Here is a 15,011-nt window from a genome sequence, read left to right on the forward strand (position 1 = left end):
GACCCTATTTGTGATTGTTGGACTGTAGTTCAGCCAGAACCATCTGCCGAACGATTACCTCCTAACAAGTAACTCTTCTTTCTTTAAATGCTAATGGAATGCCTCAATGCGCAAGACGTCATTACAAGTCAAGGGTCTCCGTAAACCCCCAGACTAGATATTATTGAGCCTCCTCTTATGTACCCCATACTATACTAGGTAGCTATGATGCGGTGGACTCCACCTTCCATGTCAATGCTTAAAATACCGAGCATATAAGTAAGTACATATGATATATCTCGAGTAGCCTCTCCACCTGCGTACGCCCTACTCTCTTAGATAAGACAAGTTAGCAGAGTTTTTCTCGTGGTTACTACGTTAGAGCGGCTATTGCGGGTTGATAAAAAGTCGAATTCCGACCTACCCGCGGAAATAACCAGGTAACGTGACAGCCGCATGTCTTGCACATAAAACACCTTTGGTTGAGAGATATTTGGCGAAACAGGAGACTGGAATAAAAGGCCGACCACTTAGCAATCGGTACGCTATAGAACAGTACCGCTATTTTCCATGATTTCATTGTAATCAGCCAAGTTATCTTCTTCCAGGGTTAATATCTCGTGATATTATTATTGAATTAAGAAAAGAATGTTATTGTTTCTGATGTTCATCAAACAACTATTGCACAGCATATCCAACCCAACCCCTTGTACCTTGAGGGACTTGGGAAGTGAAGCATAATATAATATCCCATGCCAAGGGTGTCATTCAGCCATTCATATCACATCACATAGAAGTCATCAAGGGAGTTTCCTTCCAACCTGTCGACCACGAACCCCCTACCCACAAGAGGGGTAGTGCATGCCTATACCAGATTTACCGAATCTTCCGAAGACCCTCGTTATCCATCTTTGGATCAACAGTAGCAGTCTCGGCCCAATCCACATTTCTAACAGATGCCTTTTGACGATAAGAGCGATACTTTTGCAAGAATCTTCTAGAACCGAACAGAACTGCAATGGCAATCACCACAGCTGCCACGCAACCAACCACGATGCCAGCGATAGCGCCGCCAGAAAGACCTGAGCTTGACTCCTTGGTACCCGAGTCCTTGGATGAGGAGCTAGATGATCCGGCCGTGGCAGTGGCACCAGCGGTAGCCGTGGTACTGGTGACAGCGGTGAACTCATCCGCTGTGACGTTGAAACAAGGCACTTGAGTTGTGAACTTGCTGGCAGCGACATATTTGATATCGGCGCAGGCATAGTAGGTTTCGTTCTTGTCGGTATCAACATCTGAGGTGTACTTGATTTGGAAGGTAGCATTCATTCCTTCTTCGACATCAATAGAGGGGTTGGGGACGGGGTAGCATTCATGGCCTGGCTCGATGTCTTTGATGCTTGATCCCTCGATGAATGCCTCGAAGTCATCATTGGTGCTCGGGTCTGAACAAGGATTAGCTCGGATGCCCTGTATAACCGGGATGTGGGACGTTTGACGGACTGCTTTTGTGGGAGATCGCGATCTGAACGTTCCACGATTCATCTTGGATGACGAGTGCGAGTTGGCCATTGACTTAGAGCACGCACACTCATTAGCGATGGGAGCGATATCTTTGTGCTCAAAGGAGACTCACCCATAGGAAAGTCGGTTCTGTTTGTGACGCCAGATGATGAGCCACATGGAGCCGTGTTATCGTAGGCGGCGCCCCAGACACGATCTGGCGGCCACATGAAAGCTACAGGGCCCATCTCTTTGGCTGCTTCTTCACCATGGGCCCATGCGCCAATGGCAGAGGACAAGGCCACAAGTGGCACAAAGCTACTTTTCATGATCATGTTGGGGGATACCTGCTGAGGCTTTTCAGAGCCTTGGAAATTGACTTGGAGTGTATGAAGTCCTTGAGAAAGAGGATTGGGACGCTCAGAACCGCGCTACTTATAAGCCTGCAGCAGTCTGCTCAGTATCACCCACGCCTGTAAGTCTCGAAGATCCGAAAAACGGCCCTACATGCATGTGTCATAACGCCATGTGTTTCCACTCGCCAAGGGACGAGTTCATTTGATGAAAGCCCCGCTCAGGTCTCCGGCATTTTGCAGCCGTCAAGTCATTCACCGGAAATTCTGGCATGGTTGTCCGTGGTGGAATGATACCTGACAATCGAGGACATTACGCGAAAAATTAATTCTGCTCATAGTGCCAAGCAAAATAGATTACTGAACCTGTAGACAAAGCGTGGCAGGCGCAAAGCGAGGGCTGGATTGGATCAGATAAGATCAATCAGATAAGATGGTGGGTGGAGCCCTGCTCCACTAACCCTTTTAGCGCTCTTGGAGTTACATCGTTTCCACCACGAATAACTTCCGATTAGTCCAAAGCAGGGCCTCGGAGGGTCCTTTCCGTACTTCTCTTCTTGTTTCCCTGTCGGCATAACCCGTGGCTTCAGTGAGACACTATCCCAGGACTGGGAATCGGTCCCGAGGGGTCTTCAGTCCCCGAAGGGTCGTACGACCTTTTTTTTTTGTTTTTCTTTTTCGTTTGTGTACTTTGGATACCACGCTGTGCTATCAGTTAAGGAGCGCAACCTAAGCGGGACTTTATCTTCTTAGCAGTTAGAACGTGTATAAGTAGGCACTAAATCTCCCTATTTTTCCCACTGTCTTCGCTCACTACCCATCTTTAGCTTTTTCAATCATTTAGTAATTGCCACTCTTTTCGTGCGTCCCTCGCTCATTGGCTAGACCAACCATGCATCTCGCTACTCTCCTCACTCTCGCCTGCATGGCTGTCAGCGCCAATGCGTTTCAATACCCAGACTTTGTCCCATTGCACCGTCGCCAGGACCCCGGTACGCCTGAATACGACTGCCATGCAAACTGCGGTGGGTTCCACTTTTTTTCTGCTTATCAAATTTGTTCAATAGCAATCAACTGATCAAACCAGGGGGAGTGATCGTTGCTGCTCGTAAAGACGGCTACTGCGATACTGACACCTTCAAAACTGAGTTATCTGACTGTCTCAATTGCGCTCTCAAGTACGACATCTGGAAGTATTACAGCGCGTCCGTTTCCAAGGCCGCTACGGGATGTGGTGTGGACGCCACCCCTGTCGAAGCGTCCTCCACTACAACTACTGCCGCTGCTAGCGCCAGCGCTACTGAAACCGAAAACTCAGTCACCTTATCCCCGTCGTCCACATTGACTGACACCGCTGCAACCACGGGTGTAACCTCTGCTGCCTCTAGTGTTGAGCCTAGCTCTAGCGGTGCGGTGAGCTCGACACCCGCAGCATCTACTGTGGTTTCCTCTGCGACACCTTCTCAGAATTCGGTAAGCTTTCTATTTTTCTTTTCTTTTCTTTTTTTTTTCTCCCTTTTCCCCGGGTTTGTGCATGGGACTCTACTAAAATTGCTTCATATAGACTGGCGGCGCTTCGCCGAGTGTCAGCTTATTCCCTGGAGCTGCTTCTACCAATTCGCGCGATGGATTGCTGCTTAGTGTACTAGCTGGATGTCTCGCCGTGGCACTTTTGTAAAGGGATCTTGAATACTTGGTGGAACGCTGCCAAGTGAACAGATTAAGTGGAGTAACGAGATAGTACTCTACTGTGAATATCTCTAGGCCGTTAAAGTTATTCGGCGAGGAAGCGAGTGGCGATAGTAATAATTAATCTCCGAATTAATTTATAAAGATGCATCGAATATGTAAATGACGTTAGTGGAGCCTTCAAGCAAGACATGTCGGAACGAAGTTGGTTCGAAAAGCCGATCTTCCGGTTAAGAACAGCACTCTGCCTCTGTGTGATGCAACATGAACAAGGCTATACTAAGATCTCTATACCCGATAAATTGATATGTTATGTCATATAGTACAGGGTCTATGTGCAGTGTGCAACGCTGTGCATTATGAATGCTACCTAGGCAAGCCCTGGCCCAATCCCTTTATCTCAGCTCCCCACCGCTCGGTGCGCGAGAAGGACCCGCTACGACAAAAGAATTTCCCGCTTCTTTCGCTATTACGTTCGGGTTTTGCTTCCGGCTCTTCGTTAATTGCCCGTCTTATGGACCCACAATGTGGATTCTATCTTATGCGAGCCTGTGATTCTGCGTTAGCGCGCTCAGAGTAGGCTAGGGCGCTGTTGTCTCATATAGACATGAGCCCTTATCAATCGGAATGGCGACTCAAGAATCCGACACTTCCGGATATGGCCATAGCTAGTGTTATATATGATAGCAACGGTGGCTGGTTCTTTTGACTTAGCGTAGGAGCTGGTTTTATGTGTTTATTCTTTGGCCTGATAGCCATTTCTCATGGTTGTTCGTAATAGGACTCACTGTCCTCCAGTGGCATTCAAGTAGTTTTGTTTGCTAGGCTGGTCAAACTGGATTACTCGACTTCCCTGTCTTCTTGATAAGTTCCCTTCCAAATTATACATTTCAAAGACTGTGGCTTCTAGAAGTTACTATATTGAGCTATAAGTACTTCAGAAAGCTACATGAAGTTCTGGTAATATCGTATGGGTATCACCACCGTATACCCTTCGTTCAAAAGTAGGCCATCAAGAAGAGATGGGGCCTTTGACTAGTAGTATGCTAGGCTAACAAGCTGCAATATCGCACACGTTGGCTTGGCCTCAGAGGTCGCACTAGAATTATAGGGAAGGGTATGCCATTGTACTAAGCAGCCGGATTTCTAAAATAGGGTGTTCCGATGGGATCACCATCATGGGCGTAGGAAGGAGCTGAAGTAGTTGACAGTTATGCGATATTACCTCTACAATTCGTATTATCGCTATTTCATGATACTGAGCTATTGTGATCACTTATTCGAGCAAGGTCTCGTATCCCACTTCTCAGCTATCAATTTCCTCGGCTCCACAGCTAACCTGTAGCAAATTTGGCATCATACAATATATATATCATTAGTTCATCGCCTGCCTTTCAGTTAAACTGTCCACCTTCCTAACATCAATTGCTTGCGAAACCACACGCATATACTCGTCAACCGCCTTGTATGCGCTAGCCAGCCTTTCAAAAACGAGTTTTATCTGCAACCAGAGCTTGCCTCATCACCCGAAAATGAAAAGCTCATACAGTTCAAACTCCTGAGCACCCTCCAAGATTTCAAGATTAGAAACCGGCCATATATTGCCTTCACCAGTCAGACATGGGATGTCTATGATGAACCTCTCCGGGAAAACTCATCGAATTCCATTGAGATAATTCCTCGTTGTGTCATGACGACATTGACGTCTGATATGCATTTACTACGTGAGAGATGCATAGCGAGAAGATGTGAATTGCATGTTGCTTGTGAAAATCGTGTTTTTCCGGACTCAAGAATTGTCTGGGTTCTTCACATTATTGTTTCACTACTGTCGCATGGCGTTCATAACCGCTACGATCTTTGATCGAATCTTTATGTGCATCTTCTGCCGTCCTAAGAGAGATATGACGATAGCTAAGTAGCTAAGATGGTGGAAGCATAATACAGTGCAAGAGTTGACCCACATGTATAGAGCGTCAGTGATCGGTGATTATATTTTCAAAGGCCGAGATCCGGCGTTTGGACCAGACTTTGCGTCGCCGATGAGATCGACTGAATCAACGGATTGACAACCTAGAATGTACCCCGTATAGAGTCCGCAATCTTTTCGCACTTCAATGCAAGACAAACTGAGAGAGTTTGAGTGACTTAATGCGACCTTCAACTAATTAATCTCGTGGAGTCTCGGCTTATTCACTTGTGACTATCAGTTGCCCCACCAGTTGTGTTAAAGATCCGTTGTATGGGTTGGACTCGTTAGTATGAGGGAGTTATTGCTCTGTCAATGTTCAGATGAAGCGTAGCTAAACAATATATCTAAGACTAAATTTAAAGATGGCGGTGAGGCGCATTGTTTGCGCGCGTGACTTCGAGGGCTTTCTGAAAACAATCACCTTTTTTGCGTTCTAGAGCCAACTTCTGGATAACATGAGAAGCTATCGAGCTACGCTTGATGAAGAGTTCCTCAACGTGAAGAACGTTCCAAGTCTCGGCTTGAGACAGTCCCCGGAAGCGTCTTAGGGCTATAAATCAAACGCCGTCCGGCCTATCACCGCATAGATATAAGCCGGATCCACGGCATGAGACGTCGTTTTCTCCATTCAAAGTGGATATAACTCTGACTATAGTATCTTGGGTTATATAACCTCTGTGATAGATATATAATGCCATGCTAACCAGACGAAACCTCTCATCGTCCTTCACCCATCAACATGGAGAAAGATACCCAACGACCGGATGGTCAAAACCAGGCCTCAGAAGGCCAGGCCCAACCTCAAGGTCAGCAGCAGAATGAGCAGAATGGCCCGCCAGACGGTGGCTATGGATGGGTCTGCACAGCAGCAGCAGCCACGATCAACGCCCACTCATGGGGCTTCAACTCTGCATACGGCGTATTCCTCGCCCACTACCTGAAGCACAATACTTTTCCCGGCTCTTCACCCTTGAAATATGCCTTCGTGGGATCCCTAAGCATTACTCTGCTATTACTAGTGTCACCCATCGCCACAATATCCGTTCGAGAATGGGGCATAAAACCAATAATGTTCTGCGGAGTCATTCTCGAAACCGCCAGCCTAATCTGTGCGAGCTTCGCCACCGAGATCTGGCACCTCTTCCTTACACAAGGAATCCTCTTCGGCATGGGTGTAGGCTTCCTCTTCATCCCCACGGCAGCAGTCGTCCCCCAATGGTTCACCACAAAACGCTCCCTAGCCAGCGGCATCTCCCTCTCCGGCGCCGGCCTCGGCGGGCTCATCTACTCCCTCGCAACCGGCGCCATGATTCGCAACCTAGGACTGCAATGGGCCTTCCGAATCCTTGGCATAATCGGCTTCATCGTCAACACAACCTGCACACTCCTAATCAAAGACCGCAACAGCAGGACGACTGGCCCCAACAAACAAACATCCATGAACCTCACCCTCCTCCACAAGGGCGAATACCAACTCCTCCTCGGCTTTGCTAGCTTCACAATGCTCGGCTACTTCGTCCTCATGTACAGTCTCGCCAACTACGCCAACGAAATCGGCCTCAACGCCTCTCAAGCTTCCATCATAACCGCAATATTCAACCTCGGACAAGCCGTCGGCCGCCCCTGCATCGGCTACTTCAGTGACCGCGTCGGACGGATCAATATGGCCAGCTCCATGACTTTCCTGTCAGGCATCTTGGCGCTGGTTGTCTGGACGAACGCGAAGAGCTACGCGGTGTTGGGATTCTTTGCCGTCGCGGAGGGGCTCATCGCGGGAAACTTCTGGGCTACTATTGCGCCGCTGATGGCTGAGGTCGTCGGGTTGAAGGAGGTGCCGGCTGGGCTGAATCTGTTGTGGTTGAGTATTGTCTTGCCCTGTACGTTTAGTGAGCCGATTGCGTTGGAGATCTTTGCGGGAACGGGCAGTTATCTGGGGACGCAGTTATTTACAGGGTTTGTTTATTTGGCTGCGGCGGGGTGTTTGGTGGCTTTGAGGGGGTGGAAAGTTATGGTGGATTCGAGATGTGCTGGTGTGTCTGGGGATAGTATTAATGGGGGGAGAGCTGATGGTTTGGACGCACCTATGGGTAGGCCGGAGAAGGTCGGGCTTATGGAGTATTGTCGACTTTGTTTTCAGTGGGCTATTGTTTGAGTGCAAATTGTGTTTTGAATGTACGTTGGGAGTTCCCGTCTGTGTTGTTGTTGTTGAATATTGTTAGGCACGGAACTCTTGAGTATAAATCCCATTGTACACCATGCTACATTACATTACATGTATGGATGTACTCCTGTCCAAGAAAAATAATATATGGAATACAATAGGCAATTTGCAACCGTCCACCGGCCTTCGCTCATACTATTACTATTATTTACTGGGCTCAGACGAGCTGATCAATAGATGGCTGAAATAACCATTATCTGAGTTATCTAAGCCAGAAAAATAATCCTATTATGGGACTGGCAGAAATTATAGAGGGCAGCAACACGGAAGACCCTCAAGGACATCGCTTTCATATTAGTAAAAGCTAAGGAGATCTTCATGACAACGCTTGGCATCTGTACTAAAACTAAAGATTGAGATTTCCCAACTCCATCAAGTTGACAGAGAATAGATAGAAAGAATCACTTCATTCTGACAAGGCCCACTTACATATTCCCAACTCGTATCTGATCCATAAGACTAGAAGCCACCCACGACCCAGGTTCAGGTCGCCGTGCCACTCTATCTGCGAGTGAACGCTACTATGGCTTAAAATTGAGCTTAAATCTATGTTTTATGTATAGAACCTGAAAGTTCGTATAAAGATATATTAGGGAGTGTTTACCCCTTCGCGGAGGTTTTGTGGACTTTTTTCCCCTTTTTTTTTGGTGAAGCGGTCAGTTATTACGCCATTACATCTTTTGCGGTTTTTCTGGGCATATAAAAAAAAAATGTATGTGGATTATATTATGTTTAGAATACATACTGTGTAACTGTAAAACATGACAGGAACGTTGCATAACATCCTTTTTCTCTGTCTACCTGGAACCATGCCTTATTTGGGCCTGCCTTCAAGCTACATGGTATAACTGCTGACTCTCCGCAGACGCTCCCCATAGAACCACAGCACCAAGGGCACCGGCACCGCTACGGCTAATGCCAGAAACCCTAAAAGGCTGTTTCCCCAGCCGTAGCCGAGGTGCTCGTACATGGAGGGCCCAAACAAGGGGAATCCGAAGGCGCAGAGACCTCTCAGGAGGAATGATGAACCGGATGCACTGGCGGCATAGAGCGGGAACGCGTCGATATAGTAGGCCGTGACACATTGGAAGACAATGGTGCATCCACACATCAGGAACACGATGGCAACATTCGGCACTGCCCAATGCAGCTTCGCCTGGGCTGTCCAGCCATACCAAAAGAGGGCGGGCGGAGCGCACACCGCACTGACGGCCAGCAGTGGGAGGCGAAATTCCGGGCGCCCTTCATTATGATTTCGTCGCTTCAGCGCTAGGTATATGCGGTCGGCGGTGAACATGCCGATCTGAATACCGATGAAGTAGCCGATTCCAGGTGCGATGAAGTGCAGTGAGGCGAGATCCTTGGGCTCTCCGTAGTGCTTTTCCCAGAGTGTTGGGAAAGTTGAGAAGATGAGGTATGTTGTTCCGTACATGATGGAGGCATAGAGGGAGAGTAGCTGGATGATAGGCTGTGTAGTCAGGAACTGGACTGGGCGGATAAGTGTCTTGTAGTAGAGGGCCGCCAGGGTGTGGTGGTCGTTATCGTAAGGCGTTCTGTAAGTGCCATGGCTGGGGTCGTTCTTGAGAAGCTGCTTCTTTCGGCGACCAAGAACGACAGGGGGATAGGTCTCGCGGAAGACAAGGGCGCTGATCATGATCAGAACACCGGAGACGGCGGAGGTGGCGTAGAAGTCGTAGCGCCAGGATGCCGAGTAGCTAGTGAAGCCGCCCACAATAGCACCGATCGGGGTCGCGAGAATGAAGGCCATGTTGAGCACAGCGAGGCCTTTGCCACGCTGCTCCGCTGGGAAAAGATCGCTGATCATTCCGATTCCCACCTAAGTCACGTTGTAGTCAGTGATACATGGCGTTAGTCAAATTGCATGTGGTCCTACTAACCACAGGACTTGCACCACTCCCGAACCCTGACAATACTCGGAATGCCACAAGTTGTGCCCTGTTTTGCGCAAAGCCGCAGGCAAGATTGAACACTGCATACACTAGGTTACCGGCGTGGATCAACGGTACGCGCCCCCACAGCTCACTAAAGGGCGCCAGCAGCAGCGGTCCCAGTGCAAGCATCAGGACATATGCAGATATTGTCAGCGGCCCTTCAATATTGGGATCCATTTTCAACTCGGCGCATATTTTGTCTAGTGACGGGGCCACAATCGTTGTGGACAGATTGACTAGCACATTAAGGAGGGTGATGAGAACTGTTATAGCCCAACGTCGAGTAATGGGCCATTGATTTGGATGAGGAAACTCGTCGTCAAAGTTAACAAGAACTGCCTGGAGTTCTGGCTCATCATCATTGTTCTTTTCGGGCTGAGTGCCCGGCGTTATGCTGTAAGATACAGCTGACTTTTCAGGCGGAGCTTCGCTCATGATGGTGAATTGGGTACAGCTAGTAATGCGATAGAGCCAACAGATATGGGTTATATGAACATTGAACAGGGTGGAGTGTATGCTCTTGGATAAACACACCATTCGACGGCAGGGCAAAATGATGCAGCACAGGGCCTTCTGTGGAATGGGTTAGTCCCCCCCCTTGCTGGGAAGGGCTTCGTCAACAACAATAAACCAGGAACAAGACCCTTACCCCGATAAGCATTTTTCATCCTGCAGACATGCCACCTGATCGGGAAATTACCTCTTGCCATCCAGTCTAGGGAGATGCAAGGGCGATGTAGTACCCGCTCACATGGTAAACCTCGAGGTCCGGTGGTAAGTCCACATGCCTTGCGCCTACAGATATAGGAATGCATGATACAGATTTAGACAGCAGAGTGGGGAGTATGAATCAATATAATTAAACATCATTGTAAATCAATGGCTACTAATGAAAGCTGACATCTAGATGGTTTCGCGCAAGCAGACCCTTGCTCTAACTCGATCACCCCACAATGAATTGGATTCGGCGTTTTACGCAGCGGATACGCGGTTGGAGTACTCGGGATACTAAATGTGCGTAAGTATGAGTGAAAAGTTAGTTGCAAGGAAGGTACTGCAAACATACAAATCTTGCAGTGACATGCGGCAGGCTTCGCATGTATCGAGCCAAAATTCTCATGCCGATCGTGTCGAACTCTTCGTAAAGAAAGTCCTCCAGCATCTGATTACTGACACCATGTTTCCTATAGATATCCTGTCCGATGGTCTCAAGGGTCTTCTTGATCTTCGGATTGGCTAATGAGATATCGTAATCCATGTGAAGGGCTGTGACAAAGGAATATCGAGGGCCACTCCCGGGCTCCGTGGAGAGAACACGGTGAAAGCCCGCTTTACAAACGCCGCGTGTAATGGATTCTCCAATAGCCCCAATGACATATAGTAGACTCCCCGGCTTCGGCGGGCAGGTAACCCATTGCCCAGTTGGGCTCTGGATCTGGAGCGATTCATGGTCGGTAGCCTGGTAAATTATCGCTCCAAAAGTCATGTCCTTGTGGCCGTGGAGCCCTTGCAAGCTCTCCTGCTTGCCCTGGTCCTTCGGAACCTCAGGGTAGCGAATGATAACATTCCGGTTCTGACATGCCTCCTCACGGAACATACCATCCAAAACGGCGGGGTCGATGCCTAGAAACTCGGCCAGGAGAGCGCGCACGGTACTTGCGACTTTCGTGAAGCCCTTAATCACCTGCTCGTGGGCAGCACGGAAACCCGGCATTTGAGCAGGCCATTGGGTCTGACCCTGCAGATTCCGATATATAGGATCTTGCGAAGGCCGTGGGTCATCAGGGCGCACAATAATTCTCTCTCGATAATCGACCTTGTCTCCAGTGCGCTCGCTGGCTAGCTGTATGTTGTGGGCGAAATATTATTAGGATAGTTGGGCGAGATGGAAGAAAAGAACGTGCACTCACCGGGACGTAACCTAGAAAGCTGGGAACATTCTCCAAGGCAATTTCCATTTTCTTCTCCGTGGGCTGTTCAAAAAATGCCTTGGTCTCTCTCGTAGCATTTTGGAGTTCATCCTCACCAATGGGTGCACCGGAGATATAGAAGGCACCCCAATCTGTACAAGCCTGTTCGAGGGTTGCCAGCGCCTGCCTCTTCGACTCAGGGTCGTCGAGCTGACTCAGGTCAATTGTAGGAACACTAGATATGCCAGGCATTGTACTGGGCAGACAGGAATCAGAAGTCTTCTATTGGTAATCAATAGTGGTTATGATGAAAGTATAGCCTTCGTCTCTAACCGGTGGAAAATGACTTTGGCCTACCTATTATGTTCTTAGTAGGTATTTCAATCATGAACCTTTGGTAAAGAGAGTTATATTAAGATTGTCCGCCTCACTCACCCCTTGCAGCAAATCAAGATCTACCCAAGGGGGTGAACACTGAACAGTGAACACACCGTCACTTTCATGTAAGAATGTGCGATCTCCTTGCATCCTTTTCAGCTTCCCTGTTATTGATCACCTTTTGTCATTAAATACTTTCGGGAACGGGACGGGACGACAAGCCAACCCACGCCACCGCCGCTCACTCTATTTTCACCGTCGCTTCCCTGTATGCTCATGAGACTACAGAGTACATACATTAACTACTAATGGGAAGACAGTACTTGTGGGCTAAACGATTGATGCACATAATTCCAATAAAAGAACTGATACTCGTTAAATTACAAGTATAAGCAGTATAAATTACCCCCTAGCCTGTATCTCTCAGCTATCCCGGGTGATTGACTTGGTGGTCGAATCTGGTATGATAAAATAAACAAATAAACAGAAAAAGACCAGACGATTGCTCATTTAGCTTCTTCCCATGTTTGCATAGCAAGTTGACGTTGACGTTGACAGGCTTTCTACCCTGACTGGGAAATACCCTTACACTCTAAAGCAAGTGAATTATGTGGCCAGTTTAATGGATATAGAGTTGCGATATTGCCTAGTCCCAGATTCGGTACGTGTCTCAGATGGCTATTGCAGATTCTTCCAGACTCTACATATTACGGTAAAACCCCTTATAAGCAACCCGGATATAGGGAATCCCCCGATATAAGCAATTTGACCCGCTTGCTAAATCAATTGCTTATAAAGGGGTTTGCCGTATATAAAGATAGCCATATCCTTCAGTTGAGGCGCAGGTAACACCATCTGCCAAGAATGCTGCTCCTTGCAGCACAATTGCGTAGCATACTACGTACACAGCTCATCCAGAGTAAGGGTTGGCCCATTTGTAGCGTAATTGTCTTTGAAGATCTCGACTTTCTAGGTCGAGGTGCATTCTCAATAGCAACTTCAATTCCAGGAAATGCGTGTGCAAGAAGTGAGGAGATGCTTCCTACGGTCGATTTTGTATGTATATCTGACACCTGGGCCAATTGTAAGATCATTCCATTGATCACGTCTTTGCGGTGAGATTCCCAATGGTTTTATTCATCTTCAATTTCGAGAATCGCCGTTTCTCTAGCCTTTAAACGGGCGCACGCTTGCTCGACAGTGAAACCTTGGCTGCTTATAAGTCCAGTTGTCCTACCCTCTAATCATTTCTCCAATATCAAGCATTGTTTTTGACTCTTTTCCACGATGGGATCCTGTGGTCTTGAAGTCTCAGGGAAGGCCTTGAATCTCCCCCAAGCGGAGAAGCCGCGGGACCTTGTCGACAGCTTCCTCCGTCAGCACCCGCATATTGACTATGTCCGCTTTCAATGGGTCGATTACTCGGGGGTTTTGCGGGCCCGGGTTGTGACCAAGGCTCATTTCCATACCATAGTGAACAGCAACAAGCCCCTCAACTGCGGGCAGATCACCCTCAGCTGCCTACCGGATGGGAGTAGAGTCCCTTTCGAGGCATGCGCCGTACACAAGCTCTTCCCGGATTGGAGGTCCCTGCGAATCATATCCAACTCCCGAGACGATGATATCCCTTTGTATGCTTCCGTGATGTGCTCCATCGTCGAGGAGCTGCCCGGCGGGTTGGCCGATCCAAACTTGTGTCCACGAATCGCACTGCAGAACATCACCACCAAGGCCCATAGTCAGCACGGAATCGATTTTCTAATTGGTTTTGAAATCGAATTCGTTGTGCTGCAAGCCGGCCCGGACGGCTCCTTGATTCCCTTCTCCTCTCACCCGGGTGCCTACTCAGCCGCCGCTCTTCGCGGACCCTCGTACCGTTACTTCGAGGAGTGCATGCGAAACCTCTCTGTCTCAGGTGTCCAGGTCCGTGAGTTTCACGCGGAAGGTAGTATTGGGCAGTACGAGATAACGCTTGCTGCGCGCCCGCCACTCGAGGCTATCGATGAGTTGGTCGCCGCGCACGATATCATCCGCGCCACGTTTGCAAACCATGGTCTGACCGCCACCATGTCTCCGAAGCCCATTGTTGACCGTCAAGCCAACGGCTCGCACATTCATGTCTCCATCCACCCTCCGCAGCACGAGGAATCCTTCCTCGCTGGCCTCCTTTCTCGCCTACCGTCCCTCTGTGCCTTTTCTATGGCCTCGATCGCCTCCTATGATCGCCATGCCGACTTCCTTGCCGGTACGGTTGTCGCCTGGGGTTCTCAAAATCGCCAGGTGCCGGTGCGCAAAATGGGTCCAGGTTACTGGGAAGTACGGTGTGCGGACGCCATGGCCAATATGTATTTGGCAGTCGCTGGCATCTTAGCTGCTGGCCTCCTGGGAATGCAGAACAGCGAGCCCCTGCTCTGGAAGGATGTCAGCTATGCAGGCAGTATGCAGACTAAATCCGCCGAGCTCCCGGCCAATCTAGAACAGTCCCTGAGCCAACTAGAGCGCGTTTCTGAAGAGCTGTCGGAAGCGCTGGGCAGTAGGATATCGGGTCACTATTTACATGTCAAACGGCACGAAGTCGAGGCTTTAAAGCATTTAAGTTCGCAGCAACTGTACCAGCTTCTGGCAACGATAATCTAAATAGAGCTCTTTCTTTCTTTCTTTCTTTCTTTCTTTCTTTCTTTCTTTCTTTTTGTTTTTACGACTTTAAATCATAGAAAAGCCGTACGGCAGTAATATAGAAGCCCGACTATTCACTCAGAAATTATAGATTGTCAAGAGATAATACTTTTTTATATATAGTGTAATGTGGATCATCATGGCCGTGCCAGTGCGGCTGTCAATTCTTGCCTTGTGGCATATCGCATATTGGATAGAAGTACTCTGTACTTGGTCTACTTAGTCTACTTAGTCTATTTAGTCTAGTTATATATTTATATAGCTGTAAACTACTGAGACAATTAAAAACTTAGGATTTAGACTTAGTATTTACTAAATAAAGGCAGCCAGCTAAGCAGTAAAAGAACTCAGTAAAAAAAAAAAAAAAGGAAAAAAAGA

The 15,011-nt window shown here is 48.3% G+C and overlaps 6 protein-coding genes across 6 annotated transcripts; 3 read left to right on the forward strand and 3 right to left on the reverse strand.

The window, feature by feature from the left end:
• Positions 1-855: 855 nt before the first annotated feature.
• BDV27DRAFT_162387 (copper acquisition factor BIM1-like domain-containing protein) lies at positions 856-1,817 on the reverse strand (the record flags this gene model as incomplete). Its single annotated transcript, XM_032073377.1, has 3 exons — positions 856-1,424; positions 1,483-1,554; positions 1,616-1,817. The coding sequence occupies 3 exons, from the start codon at positions 1,815-1,817 to the stop codon at positions 856-858; spliced, it is 843 nt and encodes a 280-aa protein (XP_031922787.1).
• Positions 1,818-2,541: 724 nt separating this feature from the next.
• BDV27DRAFT_51105 (uncharacterized protein) lies at positions 2,542-3,633 on the forward strand. The gene is made up of 4 exons (XM_032076809.1): positions 2,542-2,606; positions 2,663-2,860; positions 2,923-3,308; positions 3,400-3,633. The coding sequence occupies exons 2-4, from the start codon at positions 2,728-2,730 to the stop codon at positions 3,511-3,513; spliced, it is 633 nt and encodes a 210-aa protein (XP_031922788.1). The 5' UTR covers positions 2,542-2,606; positions 2,663-2,727; the 3' UTR covers positions 3,514-3,633.
• A 2,602-nt stretch (positions 3,634-6,235) lies between these two features.
• On the forward strand, positions 6,236-7,648 carry BDV27DRAFT_162389 (MCT family MFS transporter; the record flags this gene model as incomplete). The annotated part of the gene is made up of 1 exon (XM_032073378.1): positions 6,236-7,648. One exon carries the CDS (start codon positions 6,236-6,238, stop codon positions 7,646-7,648), a length of 1,413 nt encoding a protein of 470 aa, XP_031922789.1.
• Positions 7,649-8,552: 904 nt separating this feature from the next.
• On the reverse strand, positions 8,553-10,104 carry BDV27DRAFT_162390 (major facilitator superfamily domain-containing protein; the record flags this gene model as incomplete). Its single annotated transcript, XM_032073379.1, has 2 exons — positions 8,553-9,554; positions 9,616-10,104. The coding sequence occupies 2 exons, from the start codon at positions 10,102-10,104 to the stop codon at positions 8,553-8,555; spliced, it is 1,491 nt and encodes a 496-aa protein (XP_031922790.1).
• Positions 10,105-10,565: 461 nt separating this feature from the next.
• BDV27DRAFT_168337 (Clavaminate synthase-like protein) lies at positions 10,566-11,831 on the reverse strand (the record flags this gene model as incomplete). The annotated part of the gene is made up of 3 exons (XM_032074741.1): positions 10,566-10,677; positions 10,736-11,512; positions 11,580-11,831. 3 exons carry the CDS (start codon positions 11,829-11,831, stop codon positions 10,642-10,644), a joined length of 1,065 nt encoding a protein of 354 aa, XP_031922791.1. The 3' UTR covers positions 10,566-10,641.
• A 1,413-nt stretch (positions 11,832-13,244) lies between these two features.
• Positions 13,245-14,594, forward strand: BDV27DRAFT_162392 (uncharacterized protein; the record flags this gene model as incomplete). Its single annotated transcript, XM_032073380.1, has 1 exon — positions 13,245-14,594. One exon carries the CDS (start codon positions 13,245-13,247, stop codon positions 14,592-14,594), a length of 1,350 nt encoding a protein of 449 aa, XP_031922792.1.
• Between the last annotated feature and the right edge of the window lie 417 nt (positions 14,595-15,011).

The sequence above is a fragment of the Aspergillus caelatus genome (genome assembly GCF_009193585.1).
Source record: "Aspergillus caelatus strain CBS 763.97 unplaced genomic scaffold BDV27scaffold_249, whole genome shotgun sequence".
Lineage (NCBI taxonomy): Eukaryota > Fungi > Ascomycota > Eurotiomycetes > Eurotiales > Aspergillaceae > Aspergillus > Aspergillus caelatus.